This window comes from Cinclus cinclus, chromosome 3 (genome assembly GCF_963662255.1).
Source record: "Cinclus cinclus chromosome 3, bCinCin1.1, whole genome shotgun sequence".
NCBI classification, from domain to species: Eukaryota; Metazoa; Chordata; class Aves; order Passeriformes; family Cinclidae; genus Cinclus; species Cinclus cinclus.
In genome coordinates, this window is record NC_085048.1 from 73,271,658 (window position 1) to 73,289,254 (window position 17,597).

General features: G+C 39.4%; 1 protein-coding gene across 1 annotated transcript; it reads right to left on the minus strand.

The window, feature by feature from the left end:
- Window positions 1-15,767: 15,767 nt before the first annotated feature.
- On the minus strand, window positions 15,768-17,515 carry CCR6 (C-C motif chemokine receptor 6). Its single transcript, XM_062489161.1, has 2 exons — window positions 17,507-17,515; window positions 15,768-16,853 (listed from the first exon to the last, which is right to left on the minus strand). The coding sequence occupies exons 1-2, from the start codon at window positions 17,513-17,515 to the stop codon at window positions 15,768-15,770; spliced, it is 1,095 nt and encodes a 364-aa protein (XP_062345145.1).
- Between the last annotated feature and the right edge of the window lie 82 nt (window positions 17,516-17,597).

The following is a 17,597-nucleotide window of genomic DNA, read 5'->3' on the forward strand; positions in this document are numbered from 1 at the left end:
GACATGAAAGTCACTGACCCTGTCTTTCTGGACAGGCTGGACCACTATCAGGAATACACAATAGGCAGTTGAAAATTCAGTAATTATTTAAAGCAAACCAACCTGCTCTATGGTTTTGTATGTGGTAGCACAATGGTTCATCTCTGGATCAGGGAGCAAAGGAGGAGTGAACATTTCCATGGTCTTACTCACATCATGAATTCCAGTCTGGTTTACACTGGAAGTCAGCATCTGAGGGAAAAAGTCAAAGTTGATCAAATAAGATAATTGCTTTGTATGCTGAAAAGCTTGGTTGTGGCTCAGGTTGAGACATTACTGTTGTTTATCAGACCACTGGCTTCTGAATGAAAGTGAACATCTCTTGCTGGAGGACTCACTCATATTGTCAACCCAACCTGGGTATAAAGAAGGTACAACGTTCTCAGTTGTACTGGAAGGTGGTACCCTGCTTGTCAAATCACTGACAGTCTGCTGTGCTGTTGATAGTCTTCCTTCTTAAAAGTCTGCTTCCAAGCCCTCCTTTTCAAAACCCATTCTAAGGAAGTGTGACAAAAAAAATCAACATGAACAAATGTGTCATACTGATGTACTGTGTTCTTTCTTTATCCAAGGGAGGTTCTGTTTTAGCCCAGGCTGAATGCAGAGTAACTTGAGACTCCAGAAACTGTAAAACATGCATATATATTTTTGTATGCTATCAGAGATGTAAAATAATATATAAATATACATATACATATAAAATGCTGTTAAGATACATGCAATACAAAACCCCATAAAATCCTTTGCATTCAGAGAAAGTGTTTCATTATCAAAGATGACAGCAGAAAGCAGGTGATGAAGATAACAGAAGGAAAAATGAGAAAATAATTGTTATGTGGGGGAAAAAAAAGCATCACAAGGGAGATACCTGATGTTGAAGTAGCTCAAAACAATGCTTATTTCAAAAAGATAGAGTGACACTGCTACACTACTAGCTTGGATCGTTCTCCCTGGGACTCATAAGTCTGAGACAGCTGGGAAAACACAGTCTGCTTCCCCTCTTCAGGTACTTGGCTCCAGCCTTTCCAGGGCACAGGCCAAGCTGTTGTTACTTACCTTAAGAAATTGGGGTGGGGATATTCCTTACAGCAGGTGAAGCTGGTGAGGACCCCCATCTTGATTCAAAGGTACTTTATTTCCATTCTCTGAGGAATGTGGAGTGTCTAAGAACTTCACTCATTTGCGAGAAAATTATCTAATCCCTTCTTCCTACCCTAATGTAACTGGTTTGTGTAAGATGTTTACACATCCTACCAGCTTTGTTGCCTCCTTTGACAGATCCATGATGCAGAGCTGGGAAGCCTTATGTTGTTTGCAATCTTAAAATTCCTTTTAGATTCTGCTGGAAATACTTTGGAAATCTACAAATCTAACCCAACAGAAGTCAAGACTGTCTGGGCAGAAGTTTGTACAATAAGATAAGAACCATACATATTGGATCTGAAATCCAAATGAAAAATAAAATGGAAGCAGATGTAGTGAAGACAAAAGAATGGACATGGACAGGACAGAAAAAATGGGCTAAGAGAACACATTTAAAGAAGTAGTAAAACCAATGACCCTTATTTATATTGCAATTCCCCTCGAAGTTTAAGAAGGAACACCAAATTCCTGAGTCTTCCCATTTCTCTGCTGTTTAGAGGAGTATTGGATGTGTCCTAGTATTGCACAGGATATGACAATTTGCTTCTACAGATCCTCACTTCAGGTCAAACTCAACTGGAGCTAAAAATTCCAACCAGATGTTGATTTTCTGAGAACAACACTGTATGCAAGTTGGTTGTGATTTTGGGGGGAATTCTGGTGTTTGTTTTGAGTATTTTTACTTTTTTTTAAGTATAGAAAAGAACTAATGCCCACCAAAAAAAAAAAAAAATGCTGAACTGTCCATAAGCTCTAAGTTCAAATGGTGAGCAGCTGTCAGCTGCCTGCTGACATAAAGGTTATGGTCTGTAATAAGGTACAAATACAAATTCTGTAAGTGGCTTGTCCCACTGACATCATATCTTGTGCCAGGTGCATGGAGGCCCCATGTCCTGGTCATGATTTCTCCACAGCATAAATGAAGGAAATACAGTCTCAAGACTAAGAATGGTGGGATCTGGAAAGAGGCAATATTTGCCAAGAGTCTCTCTCAACAAATACCTTTCTTTAGGCACCCCAAGTAAGGCATTATGAAGAACCAGATTTTGTGAGGCAACTTTCTTGACATCATCAAGGAAAAGATATTCTGACCTTGTGATTGACAGGAAGGTGGCTGAGTGGCAAATGTGATACTGTCAGATTTATTCCAGAAAAAAAAAAAAGAAATTGCAGTAATTGTCCATTATAATTTGCCTTCTTCATCCATTTAATGTACTTTAAGTTCAGGAAAGCAAGGGATGTATTCTCAACACATGAGGTTTCATACCCAAGAAATTATTTAGGCTGGTAACCGCCTAGGCTGGTAGCTGACTTTAGTTTGTATAAGAAACTGAACACAAAAACCAGCTCTATGATGAACCTTTTCAATGTTTGCTTTCTTGTGGTTGCTGGTTGTCAGGGAATTATTGAATAAACAGAAGTTCTCACCCAGAGCCCTGACCCCTGCAGTTCTTCCTGGTCTGCACCTCTCAGTCAAAAACACATGAAGCCACTCCTGCTCCAGGTAACACGATAGTTCCTCAGCAAATATGGCCAAATAAGTGAAAACTGCTCCCTGTGAGGCAGAAACACCTTTGCACCACTACCTTGGGAGCCAGCAGGAGCAAGCAAGGAATAGTGGTACAAGCAGATGATTGTCTTGTGAAGTGTTTGTGGGGAATCTCTGATTTAACAGAGTTTTTTTTTTCATGTAGAAATTATCACAATAAGCAACATGTTTTATCTCAGGCAGTTGACTAAAAAATATTAGACTAAATAAATAAATAAATAAATACTTTACAGTTTCACAGGCCTTCCACCCTGGTAATTTTAAAACATTTGATGTGTTAACTGGAAGTGTTAACAAAGTCAGAATGTCTACGAATGCCTGATCTTTTATCATTGCTGAAACCTCAAAAAAAAAAGAAAAAGGCATACATTTAATTGAAAGCCCTAACAGTTTTAATCAGGTCCCCAAAAACAGCATTAGGAAGTTAACCACATGTACCAAAGCCTGCAGACATCAGCAGAAGCCTCACAGCCAGACTCAAAGCCCTGCAAAAGAACTGCCAGTGACAGCGGCAGCCAGGCGAATCCCCTTCCCATTCCACTCTCTGAAGGACTTTAGGGAGAAGAATTTTCCAAAACCCTGAAGCAGTTGCACAAGTTTCTCTTTGGTGGAGATAACAATGAGAAGTTATGATTTATAAATTGCTCTTGTGCTTTTAAAAATCATATTGTTAACAGTGAAGTAGCAGCCATGAACTTCAGGCATATAGATAAGTAGAACAAAGAGACATAAATCAGTGGCGACAATTTTGTTTTAAGTAGCAGAGAATATAAAATATTCAACAAGCATTGAAGTGCTGGACTTATCCTGCACTCTCTGCATTCTCCAAAATCTGATGAATGATTTATCATTCTTCATCTTCACTGCTCTGATACCTAACAATCCAAGCACAGATCTTGATCCTTCTGTGTTGAAAATCATAGAACCCCAAAAACAAAATTGCACTTTGTTTTATTTTATCTACTTATGCAAATAAGTATCCAGCAGCTTCATGGGTTATATCAGCCTTCTGTAAACATGAACATCCATGGACTTTTGGGTCTAGTTCAGAGAAGGGCCACAAAGATGTTTACAAGGCTGGAGCACTTCTGCTGTGATGGCAGGCGGACAGGGATGGGGCTGGTCAGCCTGGAGAAGGCTCCCAGGGGAGACCTTACAGCAACCTTCCAGTACCTTAAAGGAACCTGTGTGAGGGCTGGAGAGGGACAACAGCACAGAGTGATAGGACAAGGGGAATTTGCCTTAAGATAAAAGCGTTAAATTGTTTAGATTAGATATTAGCAACAAATAATTTACTTTTAAGTTTGGTGAGTCACAGGGACAGGTTGCCCAGAGAAGCTTTGTATTCTCCATCCCTGGAAGTGTTCCGGGCCAGGTTGGATGAGATTTTGAGTAACCCGGTCTAGTGAGTGGCATCCCAGCCCATGGCAGCAGGTTTAGAACTTTAAAGTCCCTTCCAGCCCAACCCATTCTATGATTCTATACAATATAAAACCCAACAATAACATAAAATGGGTGAAGTCTGGCATTAATTTGCTTTAACTTATGTATGCTGTGGGGCATGCCTAAACTGGCACAATGAAAAATACCATGCACAACAAAAAAACCCCATTAAATGTTTTCTTTTAATACTGCTGAATAATTTCCAAAAATACTTAGCTAGCCAACTACTTTTACAGAGAAAAACAGAGCTATGAGTAATATCAGAGCAGTATCTAACACTGCACACCTCATAGTGATTTAAGCAAAAAGCAAGACTGGTATCTACTAAACAAAACAGAATTCCAGGCGGTTCCTAGAATTAATTAAATTTAGGATGTAATTACAATATTCAGGTCTTTTGCCATAAAAGATGGACTGATATATACATTTAGGAAGTGTATTGATTGACCACGCTTTTCAAAGTTATTAATGGGTTTGTGATATGTTTATGGTTGCCTGTTTTCCATTATACTTTGAGATTCAGTCTTCTTACAAAACATGCAAATTTTTTATGACAAAATCAGAAAGCACGTAGTTATTTAAGGTGAGAAACACGGCCATTTATTTGTATAAAGTTGTTATTTGCTCCATGTAACCACAGTGTCTGGTGCATTTGAAAGCAGTTATTCAACAACTGATAAAATTCACTACTGTGGTACTGTGATGACTGGCAGCAAAGAATGGCAAATTATTTCTAACCTATGGCCAGTTCTACACGTGTTATTTGTCTCAATATTTGCTACTGGAACATCCATCATGCTACTGAAGTCAAGAGGAGCAGCACAGGAGCCCTTCCTGGCTGATCTTGGACTGCTGCAATGCTTTTCCGCAAAGTGTCAGCACCTTAACAGTGGCGTTCCTGACATGTTTTATTCTTTCTCCAAGTGGATGGCAGGTCCCTTCCTGGCAGGATGCTGCCAGCTGCTTAACTAGCAAGCTGGAGTCTTTAGAAGCAGCCACAAATGAGTCTATGCTAATTCATTTTTCTCTTTGTTTTTTTTTAATTTTTTTTTAATTTTTTTTTAAAATCCTCCTTTTCACTCAGCTGTTGGTAGCCTGGATGGCAGTCTGCCCCAAAAAGCCTACCCAAGCATGCAACAACTGTGTGACCTCCAAACTCAGCTTTATGGTACTTCCTTCTGGCTTTTTGGACAAGCAGTTTCAGACTGAGCACATGACTTCCCCTGGCTGCAGCAGCACAGTTTGAGGGTTTGCTCTTCCTGAATTAGGAACTTGTTACTGTGATTTGTTTACTAGTTTTGAATGTACACTACTAACAACTTAGTAACAGTATCCACAATGCAGTGTAATAATTAAGTTGTCATGAGCTACTCTCATTTCAGCACGGCTCATTTACTGTCTACCATTTAGAATACTCCAGGGTGCTTGAATTTCATATAATTTATCTTGGCCTCTGTAAAAGCTCCCATGGAGAGATTTCTGTTGCCATGCACGCTGCCCATTCAAGTTTCACCACAGCAGAATTACTGTGATAGTAGCAAACTTCCAAAACAGTTTGGTGTGGAACTTCTTTTTTCCTCATTGCTACACTTTGTCTCCATTAACTGTAGGATGTTTAGCTACCTGTTAAATATGATAAACATTCTGAAAATATCCCAAATTACATGAAGCTAAAGAAGATCTGTCAGCATGTCCTAGTAAAGGTTTCTCTGGAAATGAAAATAGAAACCTACATTGTTTTCCTATGGCCTCCTGTTAGATATATTATTTCTGCATTTTTCCCACTGTCTATTTGTTTTCCAAGCTTCTGATACCAACTTTTTGTCCCGGAGTGGAGCAGTGGCTCAGCTGCCACATACTCAGTATCCACAGGACTAATATGGTGACATGTTAGCAATCCTCTGGTATCCAAATATTTTCATATTCAAGAATAATGAGTGCAAATATAATGGGAGAAAAACAGTCACAAACCACCTGAAGTCTACCCTTCTGTACAGTTAGTCAGGGGATGCCTAAAGTCATCTGCAAAGCAAATAAATATGAAACAGCAGGATGCTTTGACAAAGAAACTTAAGGAAGATAAAAGCTGGATGAAAATGAAACCTGGAAGTTCACAAATTAGGAAGCACTACACAAGTCTATAAATATATATCTAATATGTAAATGCATATACATAAATATACTTCTTGGTTACACAGAATTTATGAAGAAGACACTAGTACTCTGCACAAATAAATCTGGAGAGAAAGCTCTACGTATAGAGACACTTTCTTCTGCAGTGGCCTGCCACAAGTTCAGTGCAATTCTTTTCAGTAGTTCTTCTTAATCCCTGGCAATAAAGTTTATGTGGAATTTTCTGGGTGGAACGAGAATCAATTTACCTATTGGCTAGTGCAGCAAAACCAGCAACTCCCTAAGACACAACAAGTTAGCATTGTTAACTGAGTATAAGCAGGGAGGTTGGACCAGCTGGTTTATGGTGATCCCTTCCATCCTTACCTGTTCTGTGACTCTGTAATAATTTAACCCTTAAAGAGAACAGTAATTAAAAACAGCCTGAGAATGGATTTCAAACTTCCTCCCCAAACAGAAGAGGAATTCACCAAACAACTTCCAGCAAATGAGCCTGAAATGGAGCTGTGACATTTTGTTGGTTTTATTATATGTTGCTGTGTCTCGGAGTAACAGAAATTTACAAGTAAAGTGGAAAATGGGCAGATATTTAATTCTCTAGAGACATTGCTATTTTCTATGAAGAGAAAAAAATTCTGCTAACTGGACAATACTCTCCCAGCTGATGGAGAAAGCTGAAGTAACTGGTAATGTGTGCTGATATAACTGGGTACAGATCCTTTGTTACACAAAGACAACTCCAGACCTCAATGAAAAAAGATCTGACTTGGGGAAAAGTAGAACTATCTGACTACATTGTGCTCTGTGATATGGTTCTCTTCATTCAAGCTGTAAAGAAACTTTGATTACATCTACAAAGTAATTACACCTATTTAAGGTCTGATGGATGTGTGCATCCTTAAGATGTAAAATGACAAAAGCCTAAGATAGTACAGGTACAACACTACACTTGCAGACACTGTTGCAACCACCAGAGGGAAATCTTGCACCAGTCTGAGTATGCAAATAAACTAAAATCGAAGCGCAGGGATGATTTTTAAAAATGAAACAATGAAAATAATTTTAGGCCTAAAAGAAACATGTGCTCTGTGAAGGAGTCTTAAGGGATTCTTCGGAAAGTAGCAGCGTCTCACAACAAGTTATGATATTAGATGTGAAATTTCAAAAGTTTGTACGCAAGGAACATTGTTTTTTTGTACATCCTACTGGCTACTAAACTCAAAATGATCCTGAGTTTGGGATGAGTTTGGGTCTAAAAAGCCCAAATGGTTTCCAAATACATCCAAGAATCCACACTTGTGTCAAGAAGACACCAACAAAAATTTGCAGACAGCTTTTAAATTTGAGCACTTTTCTGTTCCTGAACAGAGTGATACCACATAATTGATCCAGTTGCTTTATACCATGGCATCCACTTTTCCATCTTGAGTGAAGCTCACCTCGAGTGAAGTTCCCAAGAAGAATGCTTTGCCTGTGCACCTACACCGACCATCGCAGACAACACAAGCAATTATGTGGGTACAGCTCGCAGCAACAAAACTGACTTTCTGCCACTTTCCAATAACCACTACTTCCTTTGCAAGATGGATTTCCATGGGTAGTATTATTTTGACAGCTGGACCCTTGGTTCTTAATTAGGTAAAGGTATTTCAGAACCTCAACTTACCATACTTTTCACACGGTGTCTCTACTTATCTGCATAAGCTTAATGAGTTTCTGCAGAGTTGTATCATTAGTACAGAAAACAATTTGTACCTTTACGAAAACAAAAAGAAAGAGCAGCATAAGTGAACAGGAATCAAATCTTCTAGTTAAAGCAATAAAACCATCTTAAAACCATGATTTCCATGTCTTTCTTCAGCAACACATTTTAAAGTCAAATTACAAATCAACAGGTATTTATAGGAAACTTGATAGGGGTGAAAATTGTTTAGAGAGCACAGCAGCAATTAGAAACAATGTGTAATAAATACTGCCTCATGCAGCTGAAGACAAGAGCAAGAGGTTAATGAAAACAAAGTAGAAAATGTTTCCTGCATTGACAAGTCTGTTAAAAAAACCCTGTTTTTATGAAAACCCCAGAGCACAAATACTTTCAATAACAAACACTGTGCTAATGCCAAATTAAGCCCAATGTAAAAAGTGCATTGGGTTCTTCGATCTCCGCTTGCACTATTTGTATGTCTGATGATATTGTTCTTTCTTATAAGCAGTTGTTGAAGTGTAAACCTGACATATATATCCACTGGTCTGAAAATACCACAGACTGCAAAACACTTCTGAACATAGTACTATTTTTACCACTGTTGTTATGAGGTGAATCCTGTTTGAATCTGAAACAGAAAAATAAATACAAAGCTAGTATAATTTTCTATTATAATCTTATGAGAAAGATTGTTAAAATACATTATAATTCACCTGAAATACATTAATAAGACTCTTAACTTTCATAAATAAGTCCCTCAGAAATCAAACTATAAACCATAAATACACATCATTAATGCATTCTACCTAATAGTACATTTTCTGTATCTTAATATTATTTTTTCTCTTCCATTCTGTATTTCTGTAATTGAATACAGTATCTAGAAATTGTTTTCATGAAAACATTCTTGATATTAGCAAAAAAACCCTAAAAAATTACATGAACTAGAAGCAAAACTTGGTCTGATACCTACAAGAATTTCATAGGTTTAAATCTGTATAGCAAAAAGATGAGCAAAGAAAATCAAGAACAGCAATTAGAGTTCCAATAGTAACTACTTTAATGGCTCCATATTTCTGTAAATGTTTTTCAGGAATGGGACAACAAATCACAATAGAAACAGTATCTGGAAGATATAATACAGGATAAGAAACAAACAAATGAAAAAATCACCAATTTTCTGGTAATCAGATACTTTCTACTTTCTCATCCCTAATCAGTAGATAGGACTAAGGACAAATTCTTCAAAAATGATACTACCATGTTTCGTCCTGAAGCATCACAACTGTCTGTGGTTTACATAAATCCAGATTACATATTGTCTATTTTGGAAAAAAAATTTATTTCAGTGTTCAGCCACTGCTTCTTGTGGAAGAAGCTGTTGTTCTCTACTTCTCCTAATCCTCAGTGAATCACAAATTTATAAATTAATTCCAGTTGTTGCAGACTAAATACATATTATTACATCAATTTGTATTGACTAAAATAAAAGTCTGGGAATGAAAAAGCTACGCTTAAATGAAATAAGAGCTTAAAAAACTTTTGGTAGAAGAATTTTAATTTCATTTGTTTAGCTGAACCTAATATATATAGGCCAAATTGATAATGCAAGAATTCAATATGTATTTCTAACAAAAAGGCAGTAAAAGTAAATGAAATATGAAGATTTAATTAGAAATATGGATGGTGCATCACTATTTACAGTTGGGTTACAAGATACCATCAATTCAAAGAAAACTGACTGTATATCAGCTAGAAATTTGTACAGGCAATGGGTTTTTCAATCTGTGGGGAAAACAGCCCTCACTTTGCGGATAGGAATTTTTACCTTCAAAATAGCTTCTTAATTACTAGGTTTTGTTTTCTAGAGTAAATAAAACTTAGATGCTTTTTGACTCAGGTTAGTAGTTCATTCAACCAAAAATGAAGAAATTGTTTTAAGGAACTCATCATAAAAGGAACTGAACTGTGCTCCAAGAGGCCAAGAGAACAACACTCTACTTAGTGGCCACATCATTACCACCAGGTCTTGTGTCATACATCCACAGTAGAGGAGGTGCCATTTGATTTCCTCTTCAGCCTGAAGGACATGCAGAAGAGAAATAAGATCTACTGATGTAGGAAAATTTGAGGGTGAATTTTTCACCCAATTTTTTAAAGCTGTACTTTGCATGGATTGTTTCAAAGAGGCTATGAGTCCTTAACTCACAGGGGGCGACAGAGGATTGGTATCCCCTGCCATAGGAGGTAGTTGGAGGGAATACCCTGATTACTTGGCAGCAGCATAAAAAAGTAGATTAGGAACCACTTTCAGTGGTTTTATGAAATCACTTCCTTGGCATTTGTTATAGCATCTGAAAACTAACCAGAAATGGCAAAATATTTTAGATGCTTCATGAGACACTGTTTTGACAATTTGAAACTGTTATCATTTGCACGTAATCTGAAACTATTTTTTTCAATTGTGTCCAAATTTTTAAAGCTTCAAGTATCATCTCTTGCTGCTTCTGCAGCAAGAAAATTTCCCCAGAATTTCCACAATAAATAACAAGGTTGCCCTACAAAAATCCAAAGCAGAGTTATATCTGTTATGTACTTCACCATCATTAATAACCTTCCATAGCAAGATGTTCTTCTCTAGACTGTTTTTACAAGTTTTCCTTCAGTTTCCACATGTTATCACCAAATGCTATCTACCTTGGTGTGTAATTTTCTTTCCTTCGCCTTTCAAAGTAAGGCACAGATGGCTTTGATCTTATCTATCCACTTTGACTCTCTTGCAGGCTCACCAGTTTACAGTGATCACTCTTCTAAGAAATGTAATATATAAATAGAAGACACACCACATGAAATTTAAATTTCGTCCTGTGATGGAAGTTGTCATTTATTGTGGGGACAAGAATAATAAATCTGGTCCATTTTCATGATCAGACATGTCAGAAAACAGATTTAGCTTTAGACTGCCTGCACTGAGGTATTATGCCTTTATTTAGCAGTGTGTACTGATGACCTACGTCCTTCTGGACTGCTAGAACTGGAAGCATCAAGCAGAGCTGCTGTGGACCTACCCAAAGTAGAATGGAACCTGCTAACAAGAGAGACCTGGTACATGCAGCCGATACCATAACCCAGCCCCAGTCCCCAGCTGGAGGAAGATACAAATCAACTTCTCGAAGCTTACCACCCACATCTTCTCTGTGTAAGTCATGAGGCAACACTGCATATGTCCTCCTCTCTTTAAATGTGGTGGGAAACAAGAATATGTGCAAAACCAAGGCTTATCTTTCCAAAAATCCCAGATGGAATACCTGCAACAAAAAAGAAAATCTTACCATATGCTTGTCACACAGAGCTACCACAACAAGATGAAGATAATAATAAAATGCAGTATGCATAGTAAGCTTTGAAATGTTGCTCTACAAGCACTAAAAGGAACACCAAGTTCCCAGGCTCCTCTAAATCTGTGTTCTTTTCATGCCCTGAACTACCAATATCAGCTCCAGCTCATGAGTTGGTTCTGCTGACACGGCTACCAAAGGAAGGATGGAATATCTGAGTGCTCATCAGCCACATCCACTGGCCAGCCTGCCACCCTGGCCATTTCCTTCCAGACATTGAGCAGAGTAAGACCCCTCTTCCACTGCCTTTGCTCTCAACTGGTCTCTCTCTTTTACTTTATCGTAAGTTTCACAAAAAAAATGTCAGGAAAATTTCTATCTACCCACCTTTCAACCCTATAGTTACCCTCAAAGTGGGTGTAAGAAAGCCAGCATCCCAGTGGCTGGAGCTGTGGTTCTCCCTGCACAGCCTCTTGGGAGATGTATGGGGTTTGTACAGTCAGGTTTTGGTGGTGGGGGAGTTTTAAGGGTGGCTACTCTGAGAAAGTGCTAGAAGCTTCTCCCACAGAGCCAATGTCAGCCAGCTCCTCCAAGATGGACCCACTTCCGGCCAAGGCTGAGCCCTTCAGCCATGATAATAATGCTAAATAGGAAAAAAAAATGTTATTGGTACAGAAGTAACTGCAGAGAGAGAAGACAGAAGTGAGAATATGTGAGAGAACCAACACTGCAGACACCAAGGCCAGCAAAGAAGGAGGGGGAGAAGGTTCTCCAGGCACCAGGGAAGAGATAAATTTGCAGCTCATGATGAAGACAGTGGTGAGGCAGGCTGTTTCCCTGCCACCTTCAGAGTTCCACAGGGGCTCAGAGATCCACCTGCAGAGCCTAGAGGAGCCCTACATGAGAGCAGGTGGATGTTTGAAAAGAGATTGTGACTCTGTGGGGAGCCCACACTGGAGCTGGCTCCTGGAAGGACCTGTGGCCCTGTAGAGAGAGGAGCCCATGCTCCATACCAGGTTTCTTGGCAGGAATTGTGACCTCACAAGGAACCAACACTGGAGCAGCCTTTTCTTGAAGAAATGTAAGCTGTAGAAAAGGACCCACGTTGAGCAGTTTTTGAATAACTGCAGCTTGTGGGAAGAACTCATGCTGAAAGAATTCATGGAAGACTGTCTTCTGTGTGAGGAACTCCAGGCTAGGGAAGGGGGAGGACTCCTCTTCCTTCCTGATGGCAGAAACAAGTGATGAACTGACTGTAACATCCATTCCCATCTCCCTGCTAGCTGTGGGAAAGGACGTAAAGAACCGGGAACAAAAATATGTCTAGGGAGGAGGATGGGTGAGGAGAAGGTATTTTAAAGATCTGATGTGCTTTCCATTATCTTATTCTGATTTTGACTGGTAATAAATTCAATTAACTTCTCCAAGTACCTTGATAGCATCAGTGAGTAATCTCTTCCTGCTTTTATATGTTTTCCTGAGCCTTTCATTACATTTTCTCTCCCCTGTTCAGTTGAGGAGGGGAGTGATAGAAGGGCTTTGGCTGATGCTTGGCAGCCAGACAAGTAAAGCCATCACAGGAATCCACCTTGCCCTCTACCCCCATCTTTCCTAGGGACAGATGGGAACCAAGATTTTGGGTGCACATCAAGCAGGACTTCTGGCAAGACCTTGGCACCATCACAATATTTACTCCAAGCGCTGTTTTATTCCCACCTGTGTACAGTATTCCTCTTCCCTCAGGAGGACTTCTTTCCCATATACCCTGGGGAGCAGCTGGGTACAATTTCTCACTTCACTGTCGTTTCCAGTGAGCACTTTGCCCTCACAAAATCCAGCAGCCAGGAAGCTGTGCTGCTCCTGCCTGAGGCAGCTGTCCCATACCACCACTTCCTACTTGGTCTCTCACAGTTACGAGGGGCTGGTGACCTGCAACACCCCAGGCTGACCCCTCTCTCTGGGGAAGGGCCAGGACCCTGCTTTGTTCTCTTTCTCTGCCCCCACCCCCGAGGGAGGATGCTCTTTCAGCCTGGAACCACTTCAGAAAGGCTACTGCACACTTTCCCTATTGTGCTCTATCTTCTTTTTGCCAGGATTAAATGCATGAGAGGTTATTTCTTGTTCAGACTCAGATGTTTATTAGTTCTTATCTTACATTCTCACAAATCGTGAGTTCCACAGCACCTCAAGATAACAAACTAAATATGGAGCCATAGCTCTCTCTCTATAAGACCTTTTAAGGATAAACTGCCCAATTAAGAAATGACATCTAAATTATTTTTGCTTTTAACCCAATATGCACCCACCTGTGGCCTGCAATGTGGATTTTTTTATCCAGTTACAAAATCCCACACAGACCCATGAAGAAGAAGGTGATAAAGAAAGACAAACCTCCTCCCTAAAACCTCCATCTTGCTTTCTGTATATTGCTATATTCTAAAACCTCAAATTCTAAGTTTTCCACCACGTGATGTTACACACTTCTATTCAAACTACACACCCATAATCCCAGTTCTGTCATTCAATTCTGGAAGCCTTCTCCATGGCCTCAGGTCAAAAGCAGTGCTTTCCTGGGGGATCAGAGCCTGTCAGCACAGAAAGTCTAAAATTCCCAGTGATCAGGGCTCCAGCATGTCCCTGCCCTGTGGCAGGGTCTGTCAGCAAGTCGCCGCTGGTGGGACAGTGACAGTGCCCAGTCAAGGAGTGTCCCTTGGCTGCTGTCTGTCCCCCCCAACCCCGCTGTAGCCGTGCTGGGGCTGTTCAGTGGCTGAAGGCCAATGCAGGCATGGCAGTGGGGTGGCAGGAGGTGGGGAATACACTTTGGAGCCTTGGGAGGTTCTGCCCAAGAGCCGCTGCAGCTGCTTCAGCTCTGAACATCCCACCCTGGGGCACAGTCCCTCAGAGAGCCCCTCATGGACAGACTGTTCAGATTTTGACAGATTTTGCATGGAATAAGAGAAAGTTTCATGGTAACATATGTACATATGAGGGGAGTTTTTCCTCTTCAGTTACATTCTTGATTTGCTGAATTCTCTTCCAGAAAATCATCATGGCTGTGTACAGCAAATTACATGCATCTATATTCATATCATTTTCTATTGCATTATTGGAAAATTGCTATTCAGTTATGATAAATGTATGCACTCCTTATCATATCTGGCACTGATATTTAAAAACTTGACACTGCAGTGCAAACAAGGATGGGTTGTACCAGCCAAGGCAGTACTAGTTTCATGTGCCATATTAATGATTTCTTCAAGGGATCTTCAGCTCCTTCTTCTGTCTATCATACTGTCCCACAGTGACTGCAACAGTGGTAAAGCTCACTCAATGAGCAGAAGATCCACTGAGGATTTGTTGAAGCGTTTTACCCAAGGCTGGGTAAAATTAATTGCATTAATAACAAATACTCCTATATTCATAGTGAGTCAAATACTGACTCAGTAAAAATTCTGCTTGAATTAAGTTGGATTCTGATCTATTTTATAGATAATAACGTCTAAGTAATTTCTGAAACTATATATATGCATATTTGAGCTGATGAAGGAATTTCTAAGAAATCTTTTCTAGCAGTAGCTAAACACAAAGAAATGCTTCATATTTTGTCACCAATCACATTCCAACAAATAGTGTTGGAATAGATGCAGTTTCATACACTTAGCTGCCTTTTAAAAAGTAGAGTGCAAATTTCAGCTAGAAAGAGATAACTTTTTACAATGAAATATTCATCAGATTATCAGCTTTGTTGTATTCCGACATCGGAATCCTGTGCCAAACAAAGAGAAGAAACTCTCTAGCAAAACTTCACTCTCTGTTCAGAATAGCACTGGGCAAAAATTCACAAGACTAAGCACCACAGCCCAGCTATGTCAACAGTCCTGAGCCTGTTTTTCCATTTCACAGTTTGCATTCCTTGTGGTACTTTCCTCAATATGCCATCTCTTCGGGTTAGTATTGTCACAATGTGACCTGTCTGCAACATAAGCACAGTGGAGAGCTACACTTCAGTAGGATTTCCAGGTGGAAGTAATTAACAGAAACAACATAAATGTAAGAAAGAGCCTAGGCATAACTTTATTCATTTGCTTATTATTTTGGAGATATTTCAGTGATGTAGGACAGATGAGATGCAATTTTTCCTTGCACAATGATGAGGGTTTCTCTGTAAAGTTCACTTTCTCTATAATTCCAAGAGAATGTATTTTAGAAGCATCAAGAGAAGTGAATAAGGCTTTAGTTTTACGCAGGACAGTATAATTCCTTTATCCTAATTAACTTCCTGAAAGGAGTTGTAGATCATTGGATCTGCTTTAGAGGCACAGAGAAGGTCAGAGGACTTGCTGCTACATGCACAGTGATATTGGTTTCGGATGCTTGGTGAGAACAGTCCTTCAGTACTAACTTCCTTCAGATTGTATTATATAGTAAAAGATGATCCATTGTCAGTCAGAATTTCACTAGTCTGTCTTGAATGATAAGTATCAGAGTTTGTCCTTGAACTACGTTTATTGTCTTTCTTGTCTCTCTTGCACCATAGGTCCTTCATTAGCTTCACAAAATAACTTCTGAACTTCACTCCAATAAATGCATAGAGCACAGGGTTCACACAACAGTGTAAAAATGCTATGGCTTCAGTGGTGTATTTTGCATAAGCCATTATCTTGTCACTGTCACAAGATTTGTCGATCTTGCCCATGTTGACAGCTGTTATGAGAAGAACAATGTTATAAGGTACCTGGCAAACTAGGAAGACAGCTACAATTAATACAATCACACGGATTGCTTTGTTTCTTTTGGAATTATGAGCTTGTTGTAAGGATTTGACAATGAAGGTGTAGCAAAAAATCATGAATATGAAAGGTATAAAAAATCCAAATGCAACTTGTAGCCACAGCAGCAGCGATTTCAGCATTGTACTTTCAGACATTCCTCCAAATCTCTGATCACAAATCTCTTTGGTTTCATTGATGGGGAAGCTGTAACTTTCGCTGTACAGAAAAGAGGAACTGGAGATTAAAATTGATGATATCCACACAGCCAAACAAATGAGTTTACTGTGTGCAAGAGTCCTTGCCCTGAGTTTAAAAGACTTTGTTGCTTGTACAATAGCAATGTACCGGTCCACGCTGATAAAGGCCAAAAGCAGCATGCCACAGCTGAAGTTGATTGCATAGATACCTCTAGTCATTTTGCAAACGAAATCACCAAAAATCCACTCATCAGCAGCGTAATTCACTGCCCACAGAGGGAGAGTAAGAACAAACAGTATGTCTGCTATGGCCATGTTGAAGAGGTAGACATCCGTCATGGACTTGGTTCTTTCATATAAAGTGAAGGTCATCACCACAAAGATGTTACCAAAGAGGCCAATGATACAAATCAAAGAATATGCAACTGGCAGAAATGCTTTTGTGAAGTTCCTGACTTCCAGCTTAGAACAAGGCGGCATGATTTGAGAAGCATAGTCTGAATCGTAGGGGTAATCTGTGGAAGGAGGGTCTGTCTGTAGAAAAGGGGAACACCAGTTAACACACAGATGTTAATCTTTAGTCCCTGTACAGTAGAAACATGATAGATAACTGACCACACATTCCAATTACAAATGCATTTAACACTGCAGACAAGGTTAATCAGAACTATGTAGGAAATTTCATAAAATCATACTTAAAATATGAATGTGGAAATAACCCTTTTGGATGTCCCAGAGGCCTTCACATTTAAATGCATTATGCAGAAAGGACAAGTTTGAGGTCACAGAATACTCTACGGTTTAAAAATCTGAACTTGGGTTAGGGGTCAAGTCTTTACCATCACATAAGTCAAACAGGCCTTTCTAGAATGTTATGCATTTCATAGTAATGTAGCTTGACTAAATCAAGCCCAAAAATGATTACGTCTCTCTACTCAGCTAGACAGGCAATCTATGATAGCTAGCCTGAGACGCTTTTACCTGCACGACAAACACCAAACCTGTAGTGAAAATCCAATTAGCAGTGTGCTTTGAAAGTGAACTCTGCTGTCAGAAACATCTCTTCAGATTTTCACACCTGAAATTATGGAGTTTGGATCTGCAGCCTCAAGGAACTTGGTCTAACAGAGTCATTGTTTCATTTATATACTAATAGAGTATAGGTACTTACAAAATTAGGTACTTACAAAATTCATTTTGGTAGTACAGTTCTCAGAAAAATATGTTCAGAAGGACCTCAAAGTAATTTCCCAAGTATTTCTGAAAAGAAAATTAAGT